We start from the raw sequence: 23,457 nt of genomic DNA, 5'->3' as shown, positions 1-23,457 counted from the left end.
CGCAAAAAACTGAAAAGCCGTATATAAGTCTTATGATGAAGGCAACACATGACGTAAGTGTCTAGCCTACTATCAAAATGACTATGTGTCGCAGGCTGAAGCAAATCTTCGTTGACAGAAATGTTGAAATTGTATATTTATTCTACACATTTATACATTAGAAATCATTAGTACCGTATTTTCCGCACTATAAGGCACACCTAAAAACCTCCAATTTTCTCAAAAGCTGACAGTGCGCCTTATAATCCGGTGCGCCTTATATATAGACCAATATTGAGCCACAACAGGTCTCGCAACTACGGGATGCATAAAGTAACCCCAGCCTCTACTGTATCGTCTATTCTATGCGCCTTATAATGCGGTGCGCCTTATATATGAACAAAGTTTTAAAATAGGCCATTCATTGAAGGTGCGCCTTATAATCCGGTGCGCCTTAAAGTGCGGAAGATACAGTAAATCAGAGGTTACGCAGAAGGTGAGATAACGCCTGGAAATTACTGGCTTTTTAACGGCCAAAGGTATAGATGTGTGTGTCCAAGTTAAAGGATACAGCAGGCTGTCTTCTTTTAATAGATTTATTACAATCTTTGGCAAGCTAGGTAATGTTTGCTGTGGTCTGGAACAACATGGCACACAAACAACTATCTGAAATGCAGCCAATATTACATACAGATAATGTGTCATGAGACATGCAAATATAAATTAAATACAAAGAGGACATAAGTAAAGGATATTAAATGAGCTCAAATATACCTACAAATGAGGCATTATGATGCAATATGTACATACAGCTAGCCTAAATAGCATGTTAGCATTGATTAGCTTGCAGTCATGCACTGACCAAATACGCCTGATTAGCACTCTAACAAGTCAATAACATCAACAAAGTGCACCTTTGGGCATTCACGCACAGCATAAAACATTTGGTGGACAAAATGAGACAAAGAAGGAGTGGCATATTGTAGATGTAAACAAACTGTTGCGTCACAGTCCACACTATGGTGAGTTCAAGAACCGCCAAAATTAGTAGGACAAAACGATGTTCACCAAATACTCTCATCAGTGAAGCATACACACAAACATATTAAACAGGGATTTCTAACAATTGGGAAGGTTTGTGTCATGTTTGTCCTCAAACAAAAAACATACTAAAACAAACAAAAAAATTTCCCCATTTTCAATCCTTTCCTAAAAATGCTCTAGGGAGCCACTAGGTCAGCACTAAAGAGCTGCATGCGGCTCGAGAGCCGCGGGTTTCTGACCCCCGGTTTAGGATATGTTTACATCCTCAAACTCATCGGTGCACTCGGTCGACACTATAAGGTGCTCAAGGCAAACAAATCCATTTATGTTAAAGATAAAGTAGACACTTAAAAGGAACATGCACAATTATAACTCACAAAAGTTCACGTCTCACATTTCAGCAACCATTTTAGTTTAGAGCAGTCAGTGTACAGCTTGCAGTATATATACTATGTCCACTGAAAATGAGTGAACACACAGCTATATTATTGTGTAAATGGCTTGCAACACAAGTGACTACAATGATAACTGTGTTTCCTGTACTCAAGCAACATGGTGCACGGGTATAGTGTCATGGTCTAGGGGTGCGCGAGCATGGAGGACTTGCGGTACATCGAGGCGAAACGTGAATTCCAACACTTGGTGTCACATTCTGCTTGAAAAAGCAGGCCGCATGGCGCAACAGGATAAGGAGTTCAAACACACCACCTTGCAGAGGAAAATAAAAGTGATGGAGTGGCAAAATATGTCTCCTGGACCCCAATCCTCAAGCAAAGGAAGGTGCATCCACCGACACCCTGACGTCGACATCTGATATATTCGATGCCCAAGAGGATTAAGGCAGTGCATAACAACATTGACATTTGGACGCTACTTGAAAATGTTCACAAAGAGGGGCACTCATTGTGCTGCCACGCCGCTATTTAGACAATACAGTGTTATTTTTTACTTTTACAAGATGTACACGGATAACTCCAAATTACATTTTTATAGTATTGTCCCTTCAGAAGATAATAAAATGATTACTGAAGTATGAGCAATGTGTGTAAGTGAATAAGGCATATAATTACACCTGCATGTCAACTCCATCAAATGCAAGTATATCTTATTAAAATGATGGCAATGTGAGGCGATGGCAGCGAGGTCATGCAGCTCCTCTGGACACGCTCTCCTATGAGGTGCTGAAAAGGCAACGTCAGATAACAAATCCACACAGACCAAAAATATCCCCCTCCCCTTACCCTTGCCCACATTGGAGAGGGAAAAACGGGCAGGATAGTTTGCTTTTCCGGGTCTTATCTGAAGAAAGACAGGGATGCGTGCTGTTCTGTCTTGGCCATATATGTGCTCGTGGCTACAGCTTGCACGTAACTTGCAAGCAAGGCTAACAGGTGTTTTTAGGAGGTGCAAACCTTTCTGAAAGCTTCAAATCCCTGTTTGAAATGTATAGTTATGGGTTAAAAGTACAGGGACATTTTGATGCAATGTACAGAACCTTAAATTCTTGCAAAACTGAAGTAAAGATAAGCTCATTTTATATATGTTTTTTTGCCAATACTTACTCCAAAACAAGGACCATTATTTATCAAATTGAAGGTCCTTAGCTGTCTTGTTTGTTATTTACAGCTGATGTACCCACCATTGGACATAAATGGAAATGAGTGTTTTGTTTTTAGTTTATATGGTGAGTTGTTGAATATAGACAGAATTAAAATTAGCACTTTTTTTGGTTAGCAACTCATTTGTTATTCTAATGTAAAAAGCTATACAAAAAATAAGATGTTCTGGCATTGTTGTCTTGTTGCAGGTAGCCATCTGTGTAATAAAGTAATAAAGCACTTTATGACAAAAATAACTCAAAAGTCATGTGGAATTAATGTAACAACAATCGTGAGATACTTAGATAGTAAAAAATGCATTACTTTCAAATACTTAACTAATAATTAAATTTTTGTAAGTAACTTGCCCATTCTCTTTGCACTTGTCTGCAGAAAAAAAAAGGTTATATATTTATTCTAATAAATATGTATACATTTTTTATATACTCCATAATCCCTCTCGGGACAGTCAATTTGATTTGCCTTTAAAGTCAAATATAAAAGTCTTTGAGTTTTTAAAGGCCCTATACATTTTGGATTGACCTTTTATTTATTGTTTTTATGTTAAAGGGATTACACTTGTATAGCATTTTTCTACCTTAAAATTAGTCAAAACACTTTGACACTATTACTACATCTATTCTGATGATGCAGCATCAGAGCAACTGGTTTCAGTATCTCGCTCTAGTTTTTTTGTTCAAATTTATCAATAGAACTTTAGTCCTAATCAAAAATATCAAACATGTAATGATTTTTTTTATTTTTTTTTTACATGTTGAGCCTTTCGTTCAGATAATGTTAGTTTTAAATGTGTGATATCACTAATGTTATATGCAAATGTATTAAAAAAAAAAACTCATGTGACATAATTTGATCAAAAAGCCCTTCAAAAGGGTTAAATAATACAACACAATCACATTATGTTTGGTCATTTTGTTTAGGGCTGAAGTTGATCGAGCGATTTCAGCCAAAAAAGTAGCCAAAAATATGAATCCAAAATGTGATTATGCCCTTGAAATATAGTACTTTATTGTCCTGTTTGGCTTTCAATTATTGTCATATAACTGCTAGTGTAAGAATTGAACATTGATTGTTTTTAATCAAACATGGAAAAAAAAAACCTTTAGGAAAAAACATGTATAATGGAGTACCACAATAAAAAAAACATGACGAAAATACAGCAAACGTGTACTGAAAGGACAAACAAGTCAGCATTTGTCCCCTGAGGGTTAATAGTAAATATTTTTTGGGGGGAGGGGAGGGCCAAAACATGTCTCCAAATCACAAAAAAGAAATTAGTATTTGACTTTGGATGTTCCGCTGTATCTAATTGTGTCATTCTCCACGTACTTGATTAACAAGTTTGATTGGTTGCCAAATGTAAGTGTTATATGCAAGACTGACCTCAATTGGAATACTAAATATTCTATGCTGTCTGTCATTTTTGACGGCATCATATTGACAAATAACAACAAAGTTTAATGAGTAGTTAAAATTATTATTTGCAAGAAAAGCCTACACCAGGAATTCACATTGGGCCTAATTTCAACAGATATATGATCACAAAGTACAATGTGTGTTTTTTGTTATTATTGCAATGCTTTTTTTTTGCATCTAAAGAAGTACATTATTTTGGAAAAATTAATCACACTCTTATTAGACGGATGACTTAATTTTGGTTAACAAGCAGCATGTTGAAAATAATTTGAGCTCACTTGGTATAGTGGAGCAGTGGAGGTGGTCTTGCACTCCTCAAAAGAAAGGAAATATTCTCTTCTCAGGATGTAAAGAACAGTGGCGAGGAAGAGGGCCAGTGCAAGAAAGATGAGCAGTTTATCAGTCAGCTCCCTGCGGTTGTACTTGGTGATAAGTTTCCTTCCCAACTTGATGGTCCCTGACATGGTCTTAAATTCGTCATTGGTGTCTTGGATGGTCCTGGATGACGTAGCTAGAACCAAATGAGGACATTACGCCTTAAATACTTTGTACCACAAGAGCATTTGTTGAAATGTATTAGAAAATGGAATATTCAAACCTAAATTTGTCATCGTCTCCTCGCTCTGGTTAACCTGCTGGGCCATCATTCGACTGATGCTCATCAGGTTCTTTGTAATGTCACTGGACGTCTCAGCCATGTCCTCTTTGGTTGACTTCCTGTGATGAACACAACCAGGAAATTACTAAAAGGCAGTCCGTTTGACCATTGCACATTTACTTTATAGAGGCCGACACTTCTATTTATTACTACAACCAAAGTGGAATGTCCCAAATTGAAATTAAAAATTTGCAAAACAGTTGAACAAGTCTGCATTTGATTTTATCTATTTTTTTGCTGTGGCCAAAGCACCAGAGAAGTGTGCGAGTGAAAGCAGGTGATGATAACCATAGAATCAACCAACAATGGTAATATGGCTAAAACTCCAATCTAATTACAAATGAGTACAGAATGCACATTGTAACAAGAATTCCCTCCCAAAGACTTCTGAAGCCCCCCCCCCGCATCCCACTCAAACCTAACGTTGCCGCCCCAAAAAAGCACCAACAAAGTCAATATAAAGTGGTCAGAATATCAAATATGATTATAAATCTATCGTGTTTTCCTCTAATTCAGAGCGTGAAAGAGAAATTAGCAGATTTACGAAGAATTATCATCTGTAGGTAATTCATATCGTAATAATACATCGTTATTATGATTATAATGTTATCAGTGAATCTCCTGTTTTGCTTTAAGAGGCTATTTTAAACTTTATGTGCGCAGACAATAAAAAAGTTTGTCGCTGCAATACTAACAAATTACCTCAGTTTTATCAAAAAGTTACATCTGAGTTTGTTGTGAAAGGGTGCAGAAGACATTGCTCTAACTATCATCACAGTGGCGTGTGACGTCATCACTACCTGCACTGAAAAAAGTCAGTGTTCAAAAACAAGAAAAAAAACACAAAAATGAGGGGTATTTTATTTGAACTAAGCAAAATTATCTGCCAATAGAACAAGAAAAATTTGGCTTGTCAAGACTTTCCAAAACAAGTCAAATTAGCTAACTTCAATGAACCCAAAAATACCTTAAAATAAGTAAATTCTCACAAATAACAAGTGCACTTTTTCTTAGTAGAAAAAAAAAAAGGAGACCTTTTTGCTCAATATGTTGAAAAATATTCTTAAATTAAGTAAATGCTAGTGCCATTATCTTGACATTATGATATGCGCTCGGCATTACATTTCTTGAAACCAGCAAACTTATACTAAAAACAAATTTATTTTTCTTAATGGAAAGGCAACCGCTTGTTACTCTCGGGGTCTCCTAGCCACTCAGGCAAATCATATGGTTTAAAAATGCATTTTTCCATCGATAACATGACATCATCGCGCCAAGTGCGTGCCCTTTCAGTCAATTAGTGCGCATATATATATTTTTTATTGTAATTTTGAAGAATTTATCTGAATGTGCATGAACTATTTCTGTTCCAAATTGTTTGAAATGTCACATGTTAAATGTTTAAATATTAACTGTCAGTTTACTGTATTGTGCCAACTATACTAATATATGAGTACATCTTTTCTATTGTTTCATTTAAAATAAAACAGCAAAGTTAATTTGGCTGTCATCCATTTTAATTATGATACACATTTGTGTCAAAATCATGATTTTTTTTTTTCATGCTTGAAGTAAGAAATTATTACGGTACTTTAAAAAAGTAGTTTTATACTTGTGAGTGCTGATGACACAGCTTTGCAACAGTTGATATTCTAGTTTCAAGCATGTTTTACTCAATATAGGTCATAAAATATCAGCAACAAGCTGTAATATCTTACTGAGATCATTTAGGACCAAAACACTTAAAACAAGTAAAATACTAACATAAAATCTGTTTAGTGAGAAGAATTATCTTATCAAACAGAAAATAAGCATATATCACCCTTATTTGAGATATTAAGATATTTATCTTACTTAGATTTCAGTTTTTGCAGTGTGTGCAATGCACGCTGCCTTCCGACGGTCAAAACAAACACTGTGATTAATCTTCATTCATTTATGGTAAATCGGTAGTTTTTTTTATTTTTTATTAATCACATGCATTAACGCTGACAGCTCTAATTTGTAACTTTTTTCTATCACGTCATTCTTGTTTTAAAACGTTAGTGCTGTGTGTGAATGCATATAGGTGAGCTTTGATGTGTTCCATGCCAACAAACCCTTCTGCATTGTTGTAAGGGGGTGTAGGTATTCAGACGTTTTAATTTGATTAGAAGAAATTCACATCAACATTTATGACATAGTTTTTTTTTCCAACTTATATATTTAAATTACAGAAAAAAAATTATTCAATCTTTACAAAAGCCTCCAGCCCCTGTACTACATCCCCTCCAATTCCACACCCTTGAATTTTCCTATACGTTTTCCACCGCTTCATACATTACTCACAAGTTCAAGTGATTTTTTGCTACAGTTATGCGGCTACCTAGAAAGAGCCAACTTTTCAACGTGCTGCAAACATTATATCCCTCCCTCTCCCTGATCAGAGCATGTAAGCTCTCTCCATCTCTCCAAACACACACACACACACACACACACACACACACACACTTTGGGACTGCTTTTGCGTAAGCGCGCATGTGTGTGTGTACAGAAGGCTGCAAGTGACAGCCATGAATGCCAGTCATCTTATCATTTGTATTCAATTTATTTGTGACTGTGAAAAATACAGACATTTATGTAATCTGTTTTTTTAAACCACTAATGCCTATGTGTCAGAGTCAAGGCCCGCGGGAATGAATTATCTATGGCCCCCGGGATGATATTTGATTAGTATTAGAACCGGCCCGCAGGCCACAGCCGCCTGCTGCTGTTTTGCACGCACGAATACTCCATCAGTGTTGGTGCTAGGAATTTTCAAAATGGGGCCCCAGGGACCCCATCAAGTCATAAAAATGGGGTCCCAAAGTACATTTTTGGGGTCCCACTTTTTTGTACCGTATTTTTTGGACTATAAGTCGCTCCGGCCGAAAATGCACAATAAAGAAGTAAAAAACATATATAAGTCGCACTGGAGTATAAGTCGCATTTTTGGAGGAAATTTATTTGATAAAACCCAACACCAAGAATAGACATTTGAAAGGCAATTTAAAATAAATAAAGAATAGTGAACAGGCTGAATAAGTGTACCTTATATGACGCATAAATAACCAACTGAGAACGTGCCTGATATGTTAACGTAACATATTATGTAAGAGTCATTCAAATAACTATAACATATAGAACATGCTATACCTTTACCAAACAATCTGTCACTCCTAATCGCTAAATCAGAGGAAATCTTATACGTCTAGTCTCTTACGTGAATGAGCTAAATAATATTATTTGATATTTTACGGTATGTGTTAATAATTTCACACATAAGTCGCTCCTGAGTATAAATCGCACCCCCGGCCAAACTATGAAAAAAACTGCGACTTATAGTCCGAAAAATACGGTAACCGTTTTGAAAACAAATTATAAATGTATGTATTATCCTGTTATAACTCAGATTCTATATTGTGTTTTGGAAAAAGGTTTTCATAAACGTTACTTAACTCCTCTCTGAGCTGCCACCTTACCGTGGTAGAGGAGTTTGCGTGTCTCAATGATCCTAGGAGCTATGTTGTCCGGGGGCTTCCATGCCCCCTGGTAGGGTCTCCCAAGACAAACAGGTCCTAGGTGAGGGATCAGACAAAGAGCAGCTCGAAGACTTCTATGGAAATACAAGAACCGAGACTCAGATTTCCCTCGCCCGGACGCGGGTCACCGGGGCCCCCCTCTGGAGCCAGGCCCGGAGTTGGGGCACGACGGCGAGCGCCTGGTGGCCGGGCCTGTCCCCATGGGGCCCGGCCGGGCACAGCCCGAAGAGGCAACGTGGGTCCCCCCTCCAATGGGCTCACCACCCATAGCAGGGGCCATAGAGGTCGGGTGCAATGTGAGCTGGGCGGCAGCCGAAGGCAGGGCACTTGGCGGTCCGATCCTCGGCTACAGAAGCTAGCTCTTGGGACGTGGAACGTCACCTCGCTGGGGGGGAAGGAGCCTGAGCTAGTGCGCGAGGTGGAGAAGTTCCGGCTAGACATAGTCGGACTCACTTCGACGCACAGCAAGGGCTCTGGAACCAGTTCTCTCGAGAGGGGCTGGACTCTCTTCCACTCTGGCGTTGCCGGCAGTGAGAGGCGACGGGCTGGGGTGGCAATTCTTGTTGCCCCCCGGCTCAGAACCTGCATGTTGGAGTTCAACCCGGTGGACGAGAGGGTAGCTTCCCTCCGCCTTCGGGTGGGGGGACGGGTCCTGACTGTTGTTTGCGCTTACGCGCCAAGCAGCAGCTCAGAGTACCCACCCTTTTTGGATTCACTCGAGGGAGTACTTGAGGGTGCTCCCCCGGGTGATTCCCTCGTTCTACTGGGGGACTTCAACGCTCATATTGGCAACGACAGTGAAACCTGGAGAGGCGTGATTGGTAAGAATGGCCGCCCGGATCTGAACCCGAGTGGTGTGTTGTTATTGGACTTTTGTGCCCGTCACGGATTGTCCATAACGAACACCATGTTCAAGCATAAGGGTGTCCATATGTGCACTTGGCACCAGGACACCCTGGGCCGCAGTTCCATGATCGACTTTGTAGTTGTGTCATCGGATTTGCGGCCTCATGTTTTGGACACTCGGGTGAAGAGAGGGGCGGAGCTTTCTACCGATCACCACCTGGTGGTGAGTTGGCTGCGATGGTGGGGGAGGATGCCGGACAGACCTGGCAGGCCCAAACGCATTGTGAGGGTTTGCTGGGAACGTCTGGCAGAGTCTCCTGTCAGAGAGAGTTTCAATTCCCACCTCCGGAAGAACTTTGAACATGTCGCGAGGGAGGTGCTGGACATTGAGTCCGAGTGGACCATGTTCCGCACCTCTATTGTCGAGGCGGCTGATTGGAGCTGTGGCCGCAAAGTAGTTGGTGCCTGTCGTGGCGGTAATCCTAGAACCCGTTGGTGGACACCGGCGGTGAGGGATGCCGTCAAGCTGAAGAAGGAGTCCTATCGGGTTCTTTTGGCTCATAGGACTCCTGAGGCAGCGGACAGGTACCGACAGGCCAAGCGGTGTGCGGCTTCAGCGGTCGCGGAGGCAAAAACTCGGACATGGGAGGAGTTCGGGGAAGCCATGGAAAACGACTTCCGGACGGCTTCGAAGCGATTCTGGACCACCATCCGCCGCCTCAGGAAGGGGAAGCAGTGCACTATCAACACCGTGTATAGTGAGGATGGTGTTCTGCTGACCTCGACTGCGGATGTTGTGGATCGGTGGAGGGAATACTTCGAAGACCTCCTCAATCCCACCAACACGTCTTCCTATGAGGAAGCAGTGCCTGGGGAATCTGTGGTGGGCTCTCCTATTTCTGGGGCTGAGGTTGCTGAGGTAGTTAAAAAGCTCCTCGGTGGCAGGGCCCCGGGGGTGGATGAGATCCGCCCGGAGTTCCTTAAGGCTCTGGATGCTGTGGGGCTGTCTTGGTTGACAAGACTCTGCAGCATCGCGTGGACATCGGGGGCGGTACCTCTGGATTGGCAGACCGGGGTGGTGGTTCCTCTCTTTAAAAAGGGGAACCGGAGGGTGTGTTCTAACTATCGGGGGATCACACTCCTCAGCCTTCCCGGTAAGGTCTATTCAGGTGTACTGGAGAGGAGGCTACGCCGGATAGTCGAACCTCGGATTCAGGAGGAACAGTGTGGTTTTCGTCCTGGTCGTGGAACTGTGGACCAGCTCTATACTCTCGGCAGGGTCCTTGAGGGTGCATGGGAGTTTGCCCAACCAGTCTACATGTGCTTTGTGGACTTGGAAAAGGCATTCGACCGTGTCCCTCGGGAAGTCCTGTGGGGAGTGCTCAGAGAGTATGGGGTATCGGACTGTCTGATTGTGGCGGTCCGCTCCCTGTATGATCAGTGCCAGAGCTTGGTCCGCATTGCCGGCAGTAAGTCGGACACGTTTCCAGTGAGGGTTGGACTCCGCCAAGGCTGCCCTTTGTCACCCATTCTGTTCATAACTTTTATGGACAGAATTTCTAGGCGCAGTCAAGGCGTTGAGGGGATCCGGTTTGGTGGCTGCGGGATTAGGTCTCTGCTTTTTGCAGATGATGTGGTCCTGATGGCTTCATCTGGCCAGGATCTTCAGCTCTCACTGGATCGGTTCGCAGCTGAGTGTGAAGCGACTGGGATGAGAATCAGCACCTCCAAGTCCGAGTCCATGGTTCTCGCCCGGAAAAGGGTGGAGTGCCATCTCCGGGTTGGGGAGGAGATCTTGCCCCAAGTGGAGGAGTTCAAGTACCTCGGAGTCTTGTTCACGAGTGAGGGAAGAGTGGTTCGTGAGATCGACAGGCGGATCGGTGCGGCGTCTTCAGTAATGCGGGCGCTGTATCGGTCCGTTGTGGTGAAGAAGGAGCTGAGCCGCAAGGCAAAGCTCTCAATTTACCGGTCGATCTACGTTCCCATCCTCACCTATGGTCATGAGCTTTGGGTTATGACCGAAAGGACAAGATCACGGGTACAAGCGGCCGAAATGAGTTTCCTCCGCCGGGTGGCGGGTCTCTCCCTTAGAGATAGGGTGAGAGGCTCTGTCATCCGGGAGGAGCTCAAAGTAAAGCCACTGCTCCTCCACATCGAGAGGAGCCAGATGAGGTGGTTCGGGCATCTGGTCAGGATGCCACCCGAACGCCTCCCTAGGGAGGTGTTTAGGGCACGTCTGACCGGTAGGAGGCCACGGGGAAGACCCAGGACACGTTGGGAAGACTATGTCTCCCGGCTGGCCTGGGAACGCCTCGGGATCCCCCGGGAAGAGCTAGACGAAGTGGCTGGGGAGAGGGAAGTCTGGGCTTCCCTGCTTAGGCTGCTGCCCCCGCGACCCGACCTCGGATAAGCGGAAGAAGATGGATGGATGGATGGATGGATGGATACTTAACTCCTTAAAAAAAATAAACTAAAGCACATTCTTATGCACATGTAAATGTATTCAGTTATAAACATTCATTCACTTTCTTCTTTCCTTCATGGATCTTAATGTGTTTACAAAGTACAAAGAAGAAGAACCATGATAAAAATTCTGGATTTATTCCAGAAAAGGTTTTCATAAACGTTACTTAACTCATTAAAAAAAATAACAAAATAAAGCACATTTTTATGCATATGTAAATTTATTCAGTTATAAACATTCATTCACTTTCTTCTTTCCTTCATGGATCTTAATGTGTTTACAAAGTACAAAGAAGAACCATGATAAACATTCTGGATTTATTCCATCCATCCATTCTTTCATTCTCAAAATAATCTTAATTATCTCATTATATGCAATATGACTTACTTCACCAATTACTATTTATTTGTTTATTTTTATTGTGATAACTTATGGAGTATATTGTGAATAAATTGAGAACAGGAAGTGAACAAAAGTTTTAGCAACTGTTATGTAAAAGAAAAGGGGTAAGATTAATAAGGTCTGCTTCTTCCTACTCCTTTTCGAACATGTTGAAAAATGAAACTGGAAATTGTGATGTATCATGTGTGTATGCTTGCATGTTCGAAATAAACACAAACTCAACTCAACTCAAAACGTTACTGCTGCCGGTATTTTTTCTATATTTTTATTGTAATATTTTCAGAATGTGTTTGTTCTATTTTTGGCTAAAGTAAGACAAAGAAAACAATCTGATTTTGTATTTAATTTTTAGGTTTAATGCCATTATTTTAATAGTCTTGCCCCTGAGTTAAAATTAGTTCGACACCACTGAACTAATGGTTCTTATATTTAAGGGCTTAAAAAAATTGAGCCAATGACCTACAGTAGCTTTAAATGTGAGTACATAATTTGTCGTTGGCAAATTTTTTTGTAAAACCTTTCACTTTTTTTCTACCACATAAGAAGACCGTTAAAAGTTACAAAAGCATGCTTATTACAGCCCTTTGAGACACTTGTGATTTAGGGCTATATAAATAAACATTGATTGATTGATTGATTATTTGCTATTACTTTTACCATCATATTTGTACATGTCGTATTTGCTGATGTTGCTCTATTGTTGTTGTTGTTGTTGTTGTGTTTGCTGTTGTTGTCTCTCTGTCTAATCCCCCTCTTGTCCCCACAATTCCCCCCTCTGTCTTCCTTTTTTTCTCTTTCTATCCCCTCCTGCTCCGGCCCGGCTGCACCAAATGATAATATAAATAAATTTTTTAAAGTCAAATGCAAATAAGGCAGCAAGAGAAGTATCCTACACTTCTCTTATGTAAAGTAAATCTGAACAGCCGATATGGGCATCTACATCAACTATATGATTTGCCTGAGAAGCTGGACAGGACATAAGAAAAAAAAAAGAAAAAAAAAGTTACAAAAGCACGGTGCTTGAAACCCAACTGTTTTCAGCAATCACCTCTTTAATGGTAACTGTTTGACACTGGAAGTGACTACTGCCATTAATTCCAATGGGATATTTTTTTGAAGTTTTAAAATGAGAACAAACTGATTGTTCTCATTGAGGTCTTGTTATTTGAGGAGAACTGAAACACGACTCCGGCCTCACTACCGAAAGAGACAGTCTTAAAGCAGCGGGACACGCTGTCCCCTCACCTCTGTCTTGCGCCACTATCAGCTCCATTAAGGAGTGCCTGCTTCTCCATATTGTCGATTGACAATTTACTGGCCAGGTTGGACTTCCTCCACGCGGTCTGGTTGCTGCCACAAACACACACAAACCTTTTTCAGTACTAAATCATCTGCAAGTTTACAGATGAAACAAAAATAGTCACCTCTGCATCTGTTTCCTGTGTCCCTCTACCTGACGGATCAAGGCCAGCTTGTCAGACTCTTTGTCTTGCTCCATCGCCATCTGCTCCAAATCCTGTAAAAAAATGTTTTAAATATGCAAGGTGTGCATGTTGCTTCGTGAGCTTTAACATATATAGTTTCTTACTTGTATAAGTAATCGTAGATTTTGCAACCCCTTTTTTACGTTAGCATTGAGTTCGGTAAGCTTGCTCTGAGGACCTTTGCACTCCATGATATCCTGGAGTTTTAGGACATAAAGTGACAGTGATGGAAACAGAATACACAGTACATGCAGGATAAAAGCTGTTTGGAGAAACACATTAAAACCATACTTTCATACATAATATGGAGATATTATATCTTATAGGTGAATTTTGGCAAAATAAAACAGAAAAATTATGACAATTACATTCCCTTTGGCGACATATTTTACAAGTATGGAATAATAGAGCACAGTAAGTCACTTTTTTCGGCCTTGCTTAACATGGTCAACACCTGCCGTACAAATGTTGGCTTAAAAGACGTTTCTAACACATGACTTTGTCAAATACCACCACTACTGACGCAGTCCCAAATAGTCTTACCAAATAAACATTCGCACCTGGATAAGCGCTTTGACTTCTAAGTCATATTTTAATATTTCTTGTTCACATATTCGGACGTGGACGTCAAGGGTTGCCATGTTGGAAACGTATACACTTCCTGGTACGGCGAGTCAGAAGGACCTCTTTCACTTCCGCATGCCAGCATGAGAATCGTACACATAGACATCTTATGAGTAGACGCAGCATTGGCTGCTGTGACGCGAGAAATTCGGCCGCCATCTTGAAGTGGTGATGAGGAGCCGGCGAGCAGCCTAAACTGACAGTTGACAGGTAGAAAACAAAGATGCCGGGCTGGTGTTCAGCGTTTTCCTGCTCAAATGAGCGGACTGTTGAAAATAGGAATCGGGGGATTACTTTTGACAAGTAAGATTTAACATTAACATACTATTGGTTGTATTTTGTGAAAAGAATATTACCACAGAGTTGAGAAGGAGCAAAGATCTTCAATAGTACTGAAATCGTAGCTGCTAGCCAACAAGAGTATGACCATAATAGAATTGCTTGTCAATGAAATTAATTAAATTTAAAAATGTCATACTTGAATAACATAAAGTTTAAATAAGAAATTGGTTTATATATGTTTATGTTTAAGTATTTGGCAGAGCTTTTATCCAAAGCGACATACATCAAAAATACAGAGGGGGGGGTTACCCACATATGCGGTCCTCTCCAAGGTTTCTCATAGTCATTCACGTTTTCCTTGCCCGTATGTGGGCTCTGTACCGAGGATGTCGTTGTGGCTTGTACAGCCCTTTGAGACACTTGTGATTTAGGGATATATAAATAAACATTGATTGATTGATTGATTGATTGAAAACAATCACTGTAAACATGATCATTTAAGGCAGTGGTCCCCAACCTTTTTGTAGCTGCGGACCGGTCAACGCTTGAAAATTTGTCCCACGGACCGGGGGGGTGGGGGGGTTGTGGTATTATTTTATTTTTTTGTCATAAACGGATGTCGTTGTGGCTTGTACAGCCCTTTGAGACACTTGTGATTTAGGGCTATACAAATAAACATTGATTGATTGATTGATTGATTGATAAAGAAATACAATCATGTGTGCTTCCGGACTGTATCCCTGCAGACTGTATTGATCCAAATTTATATATAATGTATATATTGTGTCTTTTATGTTGATTTAATAAAAATAAAAAATAAAAATACATTCTTGTGCGGCCCGGTACCAATCAGTCCACGGACCGGTACCGGGCCCGGTGGTTGGGGACCACTGATTTAAGGGAAGAATGTAATACAAAATATCAATACAAAGTGTCAAGACAGAATAAACTCTCTGCTGCTGCAGCAACAGAGATAGGTCCCAAAGATATATAGATATGTTATGTATTCATACATTGTTTATGTAGGATATACGTATGTATATATAACCTAATCATATTTTTTCTTGAATTTAAAAATAGCTGACCGTTTTTTCCCCCCTTCTCTGGGATTATATTCCCAGTTAGTTTTGATCTCGGACGTCCGGTCACTTATAGCACATAAGAATATTCTATTACTGTTAAGCAAACTATGAATAATAAAACATGCCAAAACATGTGTCCTTTATCATAGATACACATATGACAAAAAAAACCGTGTGAAAATCAGTGGTATTCAGTGAGGTAAGATGAATTAAATGCGCTGACAGTTCATTGCTCCTGTCAAATGAATTGCACTGAGTGGAGCGGATCACCACTCCAAGATGGCGGCCCCGCGTCTCGTCAGTGCCAGTAGGCAGTAGCAGTCGATGCTGCGTCTACTTAAGATGTCTATGATCGTACACGGCATTGCCTGATGGGAAATGGCCAATAATATTTAATGGAAATACAGTTGTCCATAACCATCTGCTACAGTAAAACCATACCACAGACTTTGAATAATATAATTTATAATGCAGTTTTTTTTTTACTTGCAGTATATAAACAACTCACCCAATCCTTGGATTTTAACTATAGGGTGCATTGCGTGTAATTGGTCGAGAGGGCTGGCGGTCTCGATGATTTGACAACGCTAATTGTCCAAGGAACTCACTAAAACAATTACACTAACTGTATAATTTCTTCACTTTTAACGTTTAATTTAAAAAAAATGCTTAAATACATCAGGTTTATGATCACACCAATTTGAAAATAAGAAAATTCTTTGAAAAGGATAACTTACTTACAAAAACTTGCTATCTAAAACTAAAAATGGGTGTCTATAGATACTATTTTTGATTAAAAGTAACAAACCAACGTATAGACACACACACAAATGTTCCAGTTCCATTCACACATTTTTAAAAAACTTTAAAACCAATGTCTTAGAAAAATATATCACTCTTGAATCAACACCGGTAGTTAATACTATGATCAATGTTAATTACAAAACTAAATGTGGGGTATAAATAATAATGGAACTATAATTGTTTGTGTATAGTATATTATTCGTACAAATGTTTAACCAACACGTGTACAGGGATATTTCACAACTGTTTGTCCATGTCTTTACTGTGTATATATTTGAACAGTGTTTATGTTGTGTACATGGTGTATTTATAATATGTTGTGTAAAGGAAATTTCATATTTCTGTGAAGCTCATCTTGTATTTGAGATTGTTTATTTATAGGGTTAGGCAAAAAAAAAGTGCTCAACTTCAGCCTAAACTCTTTCGGTCTGTAAAATTGTCAATTTATGAATGTAAAACTGTTTATTTTCTTGACCACAGACCGAAGAAATAAACTAACTAACATGTGAAGTATGAGGCATAACATATTTAATGGCAAGCTAATTTACACAAACAGCATCACTTTACAATAATATACATCAACTGAACACTTTTAAATTAAAGCACACTCTGCCATAAGCCATTTTAAGAAAGTCATTTGGGTATTTTCTACAAGGCACCTGTGTGAAAGACACTCAGTAGGCACACAGGGATGTGAGATTAAGGCAAGGAACGCATCTGGAAGTTAAGAGAAAACACTCCATGGTTTTGCTGCGGCGTCTGCGTTGAGAGAAACGACAATGAGCAAAACGTTAATAGAAGAAAAAGGCAGTTCATAACTACACAAAATGTTGGCTAACATTTTTTTTAAGTCTTACCTGCATTGTCAGGAACACTGTCAGCATAGGATCATTAAGGCCAGTGGTAGCTGAGGTACCAGATGGCATCAGTGGACAGAGACGGTCCAAACAGTGGGTTCAACTGAGCCAGAATGGCAATCAACCAGCTGATGAGACGAAATAGATGCATGATGATCATATATAAAGATCACATGACACTCAAGATAGCCGGTGTGTGGAGAAAAAACAGCTTTGTCTCTTTGCTGCCCCCTTGTGTAAATATTTAATGTAACAAGACCCGAGCTAGAAACTTACACCTCAGTGTTCGTAAATGATTTAGTTTAAAGCACATTTTGTCTTCTTATGAACCAACCAATATACATATGATGTGACAGTTACTCTGTCTCTTTATGACACTTACAGAGACAGGACCAGACTTAATAAACTGTTTAAGAGAGCTGACTCCATCTTAGCCTGCCCACTAGACAGCGTTGAGGAGGTGGTCGACACAAAGATGTTGGCAAAGTTGACATCCCTAATGTTCAAACCCTCTAACTACATGCACAACATTGTGGAGGCCTTGATTAGCTCCATCAGCAATACACAACTGCTTTCTGTTCAGGAGAGAACACACAGAAGCTAATACAAATAATACCAGAAGAAATTAACAAATTAAAAAGATGGTTTGACAAAAACAGTCTATCTTTGAATGTCAGTAAAACTAAAATAATGTTATTTGGTAACAGTAGAAAAGAACATCATACGCAAATACAAATAGACGGAGTAGACATTGAAAGGGTAAAATAAACTTGATTTTTAGGGGTAATAATAGACTATAAAATGAACTGAGAATCTTATATAAAAATATACAACATAAGGTGGCAAGAAACATTTCAATAATGAACAAAGCAAAATATGTCCTGGACCAAAAATCACTTCCTATTCTCTACTGCTCGCTAGTGTTACCATATTTGAGTTATTGTGCAGAAATATGGGGAAAGTACAAATGTGCGCTTCATTCATTAACTGTGTTACAAAAAAGATCAATTGGACTGATACATAATGTTGGATGTAGAGAGAATACAAACCCTTTATTTATTGAATCAAAAATGAAATTCAACGATTTGGTAAAATTGCAAACAGCTAAAATTATGCACAAAGCAAACTATAACATGTTACCCAAGAGTGTACAACAATTCTTCTCAACTAAAGAGAAAAAAAATATGACCTTAGAGGAAAATCTAACTTAACACCTAAAACTTTTAGCATATCAGTATGTGGAATTAAATTATGGAATGGATTAAGGAAATAAATTAAACGATGTACTGATATGATCCAGTAAGAGGTTGTTCAAATTAATAGTGCTTACAAAGTACAAAGAAGAAGAATTATGAGAAATACCTTCAACCTTATTGAAAATGGGACATTCTTCATCTCAGTATGTTAATAATGACTGACTTAATTATCTATTACAAGAACTGCTGTATTAATCATGCACTGATGTAACTGTGTTACAAAAAAAAGACAGTAAATGCTCTGAAGTGGGAAAAGGGAAGGATTAAATAATCTTTGATTCTTCCTACTCCTTTTCGGACATAATGTAAAGAGAAATGATATGAAATTGTGTGATGTATTATACTGTAAGTGTGTTCATGTTCGAAATAAACTCAATCAATCAAACTGTTACAGCCACAGTGGAAGAAGGAGCACTACAGCAGGTCAGCCACAGCCATAAGACTTTACAACGCACTTGTGTATTTGGGTTATGACCGAAAGGACAAGATCACGGGCATAAGCGGCCGAAATGAGCTTCCTCCGCCAGGTGGCGGGGCTCTCCCTTAGAGATAGGGTGAGAAGCTCTGTCATCCGGGAGGAGCTCAAACTAAAGCCGCCGCTCCTCCACATCGAGAGGAGCCAGATGAGGTGGTTCGGGCGTCTGGTCAGGATGCCACCCGAACGCCTCCCTAGGGAGGTGTTTCGGGCACGTCCGACCGGTAGGAGGCCACGGGGAAGACCCAGGACACGCTGGGAAGACTATGTCTCCCGGCTAGCCTGGGAACGCCTCGGGATCCCCCGGGAGGAGCTGGACCAAGTGGCTGGGGAGAGGGAAGTCTGGGCTTCCCTGCTTAGGCTGCTTCCCTGCTTAGGCTGCTGCCCCCGCGACCCAACCTAGGATAAGCGGAAGAAGATGGATGGATGGATGGATTGTGTGATTACTGTGAGCTTTTTTTTCTTGGTGTGCAATACGGGTGTTAAGATAGTGGTTTTTTTTTTTATCTATCGCAAACGTGTATTATTCATTACTATTTTTTTAAGTTTTTCATTACATTTTACTTCAGTTACTGTATGTAAAAGCCTGCACTGCAACCATCAAGACGGCTCAGAAGATCATCGGCCGCCCTCTCCCCTCTCTGATGGACATCTACACCTCCCGCTGCCTCAACAGAGCCAGTGCCATCATCAAGGACAGCACCCACCCTGGCTCAGACCTATTCCACCTGCTGCCCTCTGGGAAGCGCTACAGGTGCATTAAAGCCAAGACAAACAGGCTAAAGAACAGCTTCTTCCCCAGGGCCATAATCACCCTGAACGGACTGCCCCATTGTCCCTCATAACTGCCTTCTCTTCGGTGCAATAACCCATTCCACCAACCACCCTGTTTATTTCATGTAGATATTCATGTATATATTCATTTCACCCACTGTATAGAGTGTATAGAATCACATTTGTACAGAGTGTATATAGTGTACATTTGTACACTCTAGTTCTTTGCACTTCTATATTTTTATATATTTACACATTGTTTTCTTGCATGCACACATCGCACTGTATGGAATGGCTTCAATCTCGTTACTCTGCGTAATGACAATAAAGCTGATCCTGATTCTGATTTATTTCCCCATAGTGGTATGAGTAACAGTCTGTCTGTCCATAGAGTCAGATCAGTGTTCCAAACTCAAATAATGACACTAAACAGGACATGCAAATGTACATTGGATAAACCAAGGACAATAATAATACTTACAACAAGTAGCAGCAAATAGCAGTTAACACCAGCATTGTGACAATAACGCTGTTGAAAATAAAAGAAAACAGGTTATTTGGTACGTTCATACACTTGTGGTTAGAAAGGGTGAAAAAGAGGAAGATGCATCGTTTTTTTCCACACATGTGACGAGTATGACATTTTAAATGGCGACAATGAAAACTCCACATAGTAGGAATAATTAAGTTGACCGATTAGCTTCGGCAAGCAAACACCACATTTTGCTAGAAGTTGCCAAGTTATAAGTTTACACAAAAACTTAATTAATTCTGGTTCGATCCAAACCAAAGCTCGCATTTATTTGATACACTTCACAATTTGACACATAATACTTGTCATATAGTTAGCTTGAAACACCTCTTTGAAGAGAGAAGTAAGCTAACAGCTAACATACTCACCCTCTGTTCGGTCCTTTGGGTATAAACCAGGGCACCACTCCTCCGACAATGGCCCAGAATAAGGTCATGACGGACATGGCGATGACAAAACGTAGTTCTGCCATGGCACTGGCTGGGTTAAAAGCAACAAAATTCACAAGGTACAAACTTCTTACAACTTGGAAAAGAGGGGACGACGTAAGAGGCGGCGCATGTCACGTGACCACGTCACGAGGAAGCCGTGAAGAGGAAGTGAACTATCGTCTGCGCATGCTCATCACAGCATTAAAAAAGTGCAATACCGTATCGTATCCTATTACAAGTTTTCAATAGAAAGGAAATATGTAACGTGAAAGCAGATGATTGAATTCTTTATTTTTGTACATGTTCACTTTGTCGTGTCCATTTTTTTTTAAACCACTGTTTTATGTCTCATCAGCATTGATGTTTACACACCACAGGGAGGCAGCAGCAGTGTGGCTTGTTTGAAAAATATTTGGTCCAAACGTGAATTACTTGACTTTCAATGACAACTTGCTATTGTCCCTATTATTGTCAGTGAGAAATGTTCTTAACCGTTAATCCAACAATGGAGTTGTAAATGTGAAAGCTTAGCAACTTTTGTATTAGCACACACTTTTATCGGTGTTGGCCCTGTGATGAGGTGGCAACTTGTCCAGGGTGTACCCCGCCTTCCGCCCGAATGCAGCTGAGATAGGCTCTAGCACCCCCCGCGACCCCAAAAGGGACAAGCGGTAGAAAATGGATGGATGGATGTGTATTGTATGGGGCCATATTTCTATGCGTGTAGTCTGATTTGGTGATGCAACACAAAGTAACGTTTCAAGTGAATTTCCCTGAGGGATCATAATTAGTATACAAAACGTTTCTGTGCACCTATTGTAAATTTGTCATGCCTGGATGTGCTGCAGATAAGTGCATTAATGTCCAAATGTGCTTTTTTTTACTCCATAGGCATTTATTACGACAAAACAATTGCTGTTCATACAACTGAGCAGCTCAATTAGTTGGTCTTTAAATAAAACATCAGTTTCCACAGTTAAGCTACAACATTAACCTCATTTAAAGCCCGTGGTGTGTGAATATGTGTACACTTCCACAGAAAAACTCAAAAAATCCTACCTATCCAAAAACATGACAAGACAATTCCTTTTTAAACAGTTTATTGATAGCAAAAGATGTTTACTCCTGCATCTTCTCAATGGTCTCCTCCTTGTATTTGCCCTTCTCCTTTCCATCAGCGCGAGATTTGGCCTTGCGCTCTAGAATCTTCTTGCGGTCCTTGTCCAGCTTTAGCCTGGTGATGACCACCTATAAGGCAATGAAAAAAGATTGTGAATTTATTTTTTATTTTTTTGACATTCAGAGAGCTGAGACACTCTTGGTCAAGGCTAACATTCTAGGCACAGTGAGCATCATTTATTCCAAACATACATGTGGGAAATGACTGCAGATGCGTGATTAGCTTGAGAATACACAATATTTACACCTTTTTGGAGAACATGGGGTTATCACAGTATTGATGGAATGTTTTACTCTTTAAGAGTGCATTCATGCTGAATGATCTACAACAGGGGTCGGCAACCTTTACCACTCAAAGAGCCATTTTGGCAAGTTTCACAAATTAAAGAAAGTAATGGGAGCCACAAAAAATTTTTTTAAAGAAAAACACTGCATACAAAGCTTAAATGCTTTGTGCTATGTTAACCAGGGGTCTCCGACACACGCACCGGCACGTACTTTAATGTGGAAATTTGATGTTAGTGCAGCCCGCGAGTTTTGAATGAATGGCACTTGATAGTGTCATACTTGCCAACCCTCTCATTTTTCCCGGGAGACTCCCGAATATCAGAGCGTGATGACACTGCATTTGGTACCCTCTACAGTCTGCCCTAACAGTGTACCTGCTCGGCCACACGTGGAATGCAATTTCAGCTTGCTCACGTAAGTGACAGCAAGGCGTACTAACTCAGCAGCCACACATCTTACACTGACGGTACCAATACCCAGAATCCCATGCAGCACTAACTCTTCCGCTCAACCAACGCACGGAGAGGGGGGGGGGGGGGGGGGGGGGGGGGGGTGGGGGGGGGGGGGCGATGTGTGTGGGGGGGATTTGGTGGTAGCGGGGTGTATAATGTAGACCGGAAGAGTTAGGGCTGCATGGGATTCTGGGTAATGGTTGTGTTGTGTTTATGTTGTGTTACGGTGGGATGTTCTCCAGAAATGTGTTTTTCATTCTTTTTTGGTGTGGGTTCACAGTGTGGCGCATATTTGTAACGTAACAATGTTAAAGTTGTTTGATACGGCTACCGTCAGTGTAAGCTGTGTGGCTGATGAGTAAGTATGCTTTGCTGTCTCCTGTGTGTGCAAGTAATAACAACATGCAACATGTGGCTAGACTGGTACGCTGTATGTAAATGCTATAGAGGACAATTGCTGCAGTGCAGTTAGGGCATGCCCTTTATTTAGTAATTAGAGTGTAAATAGGATTATTTTTTCCCTGGGAGTAATCTATGAGCGACACTGAGATCCATAAGTCTCCTGGGAAAATCGGGGGGGTCGGCATGTATGTAGCTGAGCCGCATTAGAGTGGTCAAGGAGCCGCATGCGGCTCCGGAGCCGCGGGTTGCCGACCCCTGATCTACAACAATAATATGTGGCTCTTTGATATATTTTTAAACATTTTGTTAATATTTTTTTAAAACATACTAATTAACTTCAAGACAAAGCTTTGTGTTTTTAACATTTCTCATTTGTCCAGTTACATTTTTTTGGTTCAGTTTTATATGTGGCCGCAAGCCAATGAAAAAGCACGGTCTGCAAATGGCCCCAGGGCTATACTTTGACCTCCCCTGGTCAAAACTTAAATATTGACACTGTGGGTTTCTTCCTTGCTTCAAACAGGGAGAAAGACGTCTCACTCTGTGC

At 40.6% G+C, this 23,457-nt stretch overlaps 2 protein-coding genes across 3 annotated transcripts; both read right to left on the bottom strand.

Annotated features, from left to right (window-relative positions):
• Positions 1-574: 574 nt before the first annotated feature.
• On the bottom strand, positions 575-14,170 carry LOC133647977 (vesicle transport protein SEC20-like). 2 transcript variants are annotated; one of them, XM_062043739.1, is made up of 6 exons: positions 14,033-14,170; positions 13,577-13,669; positions 13,413-13,504; positions 13,234-13,338; positions 4,657-4,775; positions 575-4,569 (listed from the first exon to the last, which is right to left on the bottom strand). In XM_062043739.1, exons 1-6 carry the CDS (start codon positions 14,111-14,113, stop codon positions 4,301-4,303), a joined length of 759 nt encoding a protein of 252 aa, XP_061899723.1. In that variant the 5' UTR covers positions 14,114-14,170; the 3' UTR covers positions 575-4,300. The 2 variants fall into 2 exon arrangements, with proteins under 2 accessions (XP_061899723.1, XP_061899724.1); XM_062043740.1 differs by having other exon boundaries at positions 14,016-14,136.
• A 2,449-nt stretch (positions 14,171-16,619) lies between these two features.
• LOC133647976 (V-type proton ATPase subunit e 1-like) lies at positions 16,620-20,753 on the bottom strand. The gene is made up of 4 exons (XM_062043738.1): positions 20,527-20,753; positions 20,108-20,155; positions 17,122-17,249; positions 16,620-17,023 (listed from the first exon to the last, which is right to left on the bottom strand). The coding sequence occupies exons 1-3, from the start codon at positions 20,628-20,630 to the stop codon at positions 17,156-17,158; spliced, it is 246 nt and encodes an 81-aa protein (XP_061899722.1). The 5' UTR covers positions 20,631-20,753; the 3' UTR covers positions 16,620-17,023; positions 17,122-17,155.
• Between the last annotated feature and the right edge of the window lie 2,704 nt (positions 20,754-23,457).

The sequence above is a fragment of the Entelurus aequoreus genome, linkage group LG04 (assembly GCF_033978785.1).
Source record: "Entelurus aequoreus isolate RoL-2023_Sb linkage group LG04, RoL_Eaeq_v1.1, whole genome shotgun sequence".
In the NCBI taxonomy this organism is placed as follows: domain Eukaryota; kingdom Metazoa; phylum Chordata; class Actinopteri; order Syngnathiformes; family Syngnathidae; genus Entelurus; species Entelurus aequoreus.
Note: the sequence above shows the minus strand (reverse complement) of the source record. Positions and strands in the feature narration are given on the sequence as shown.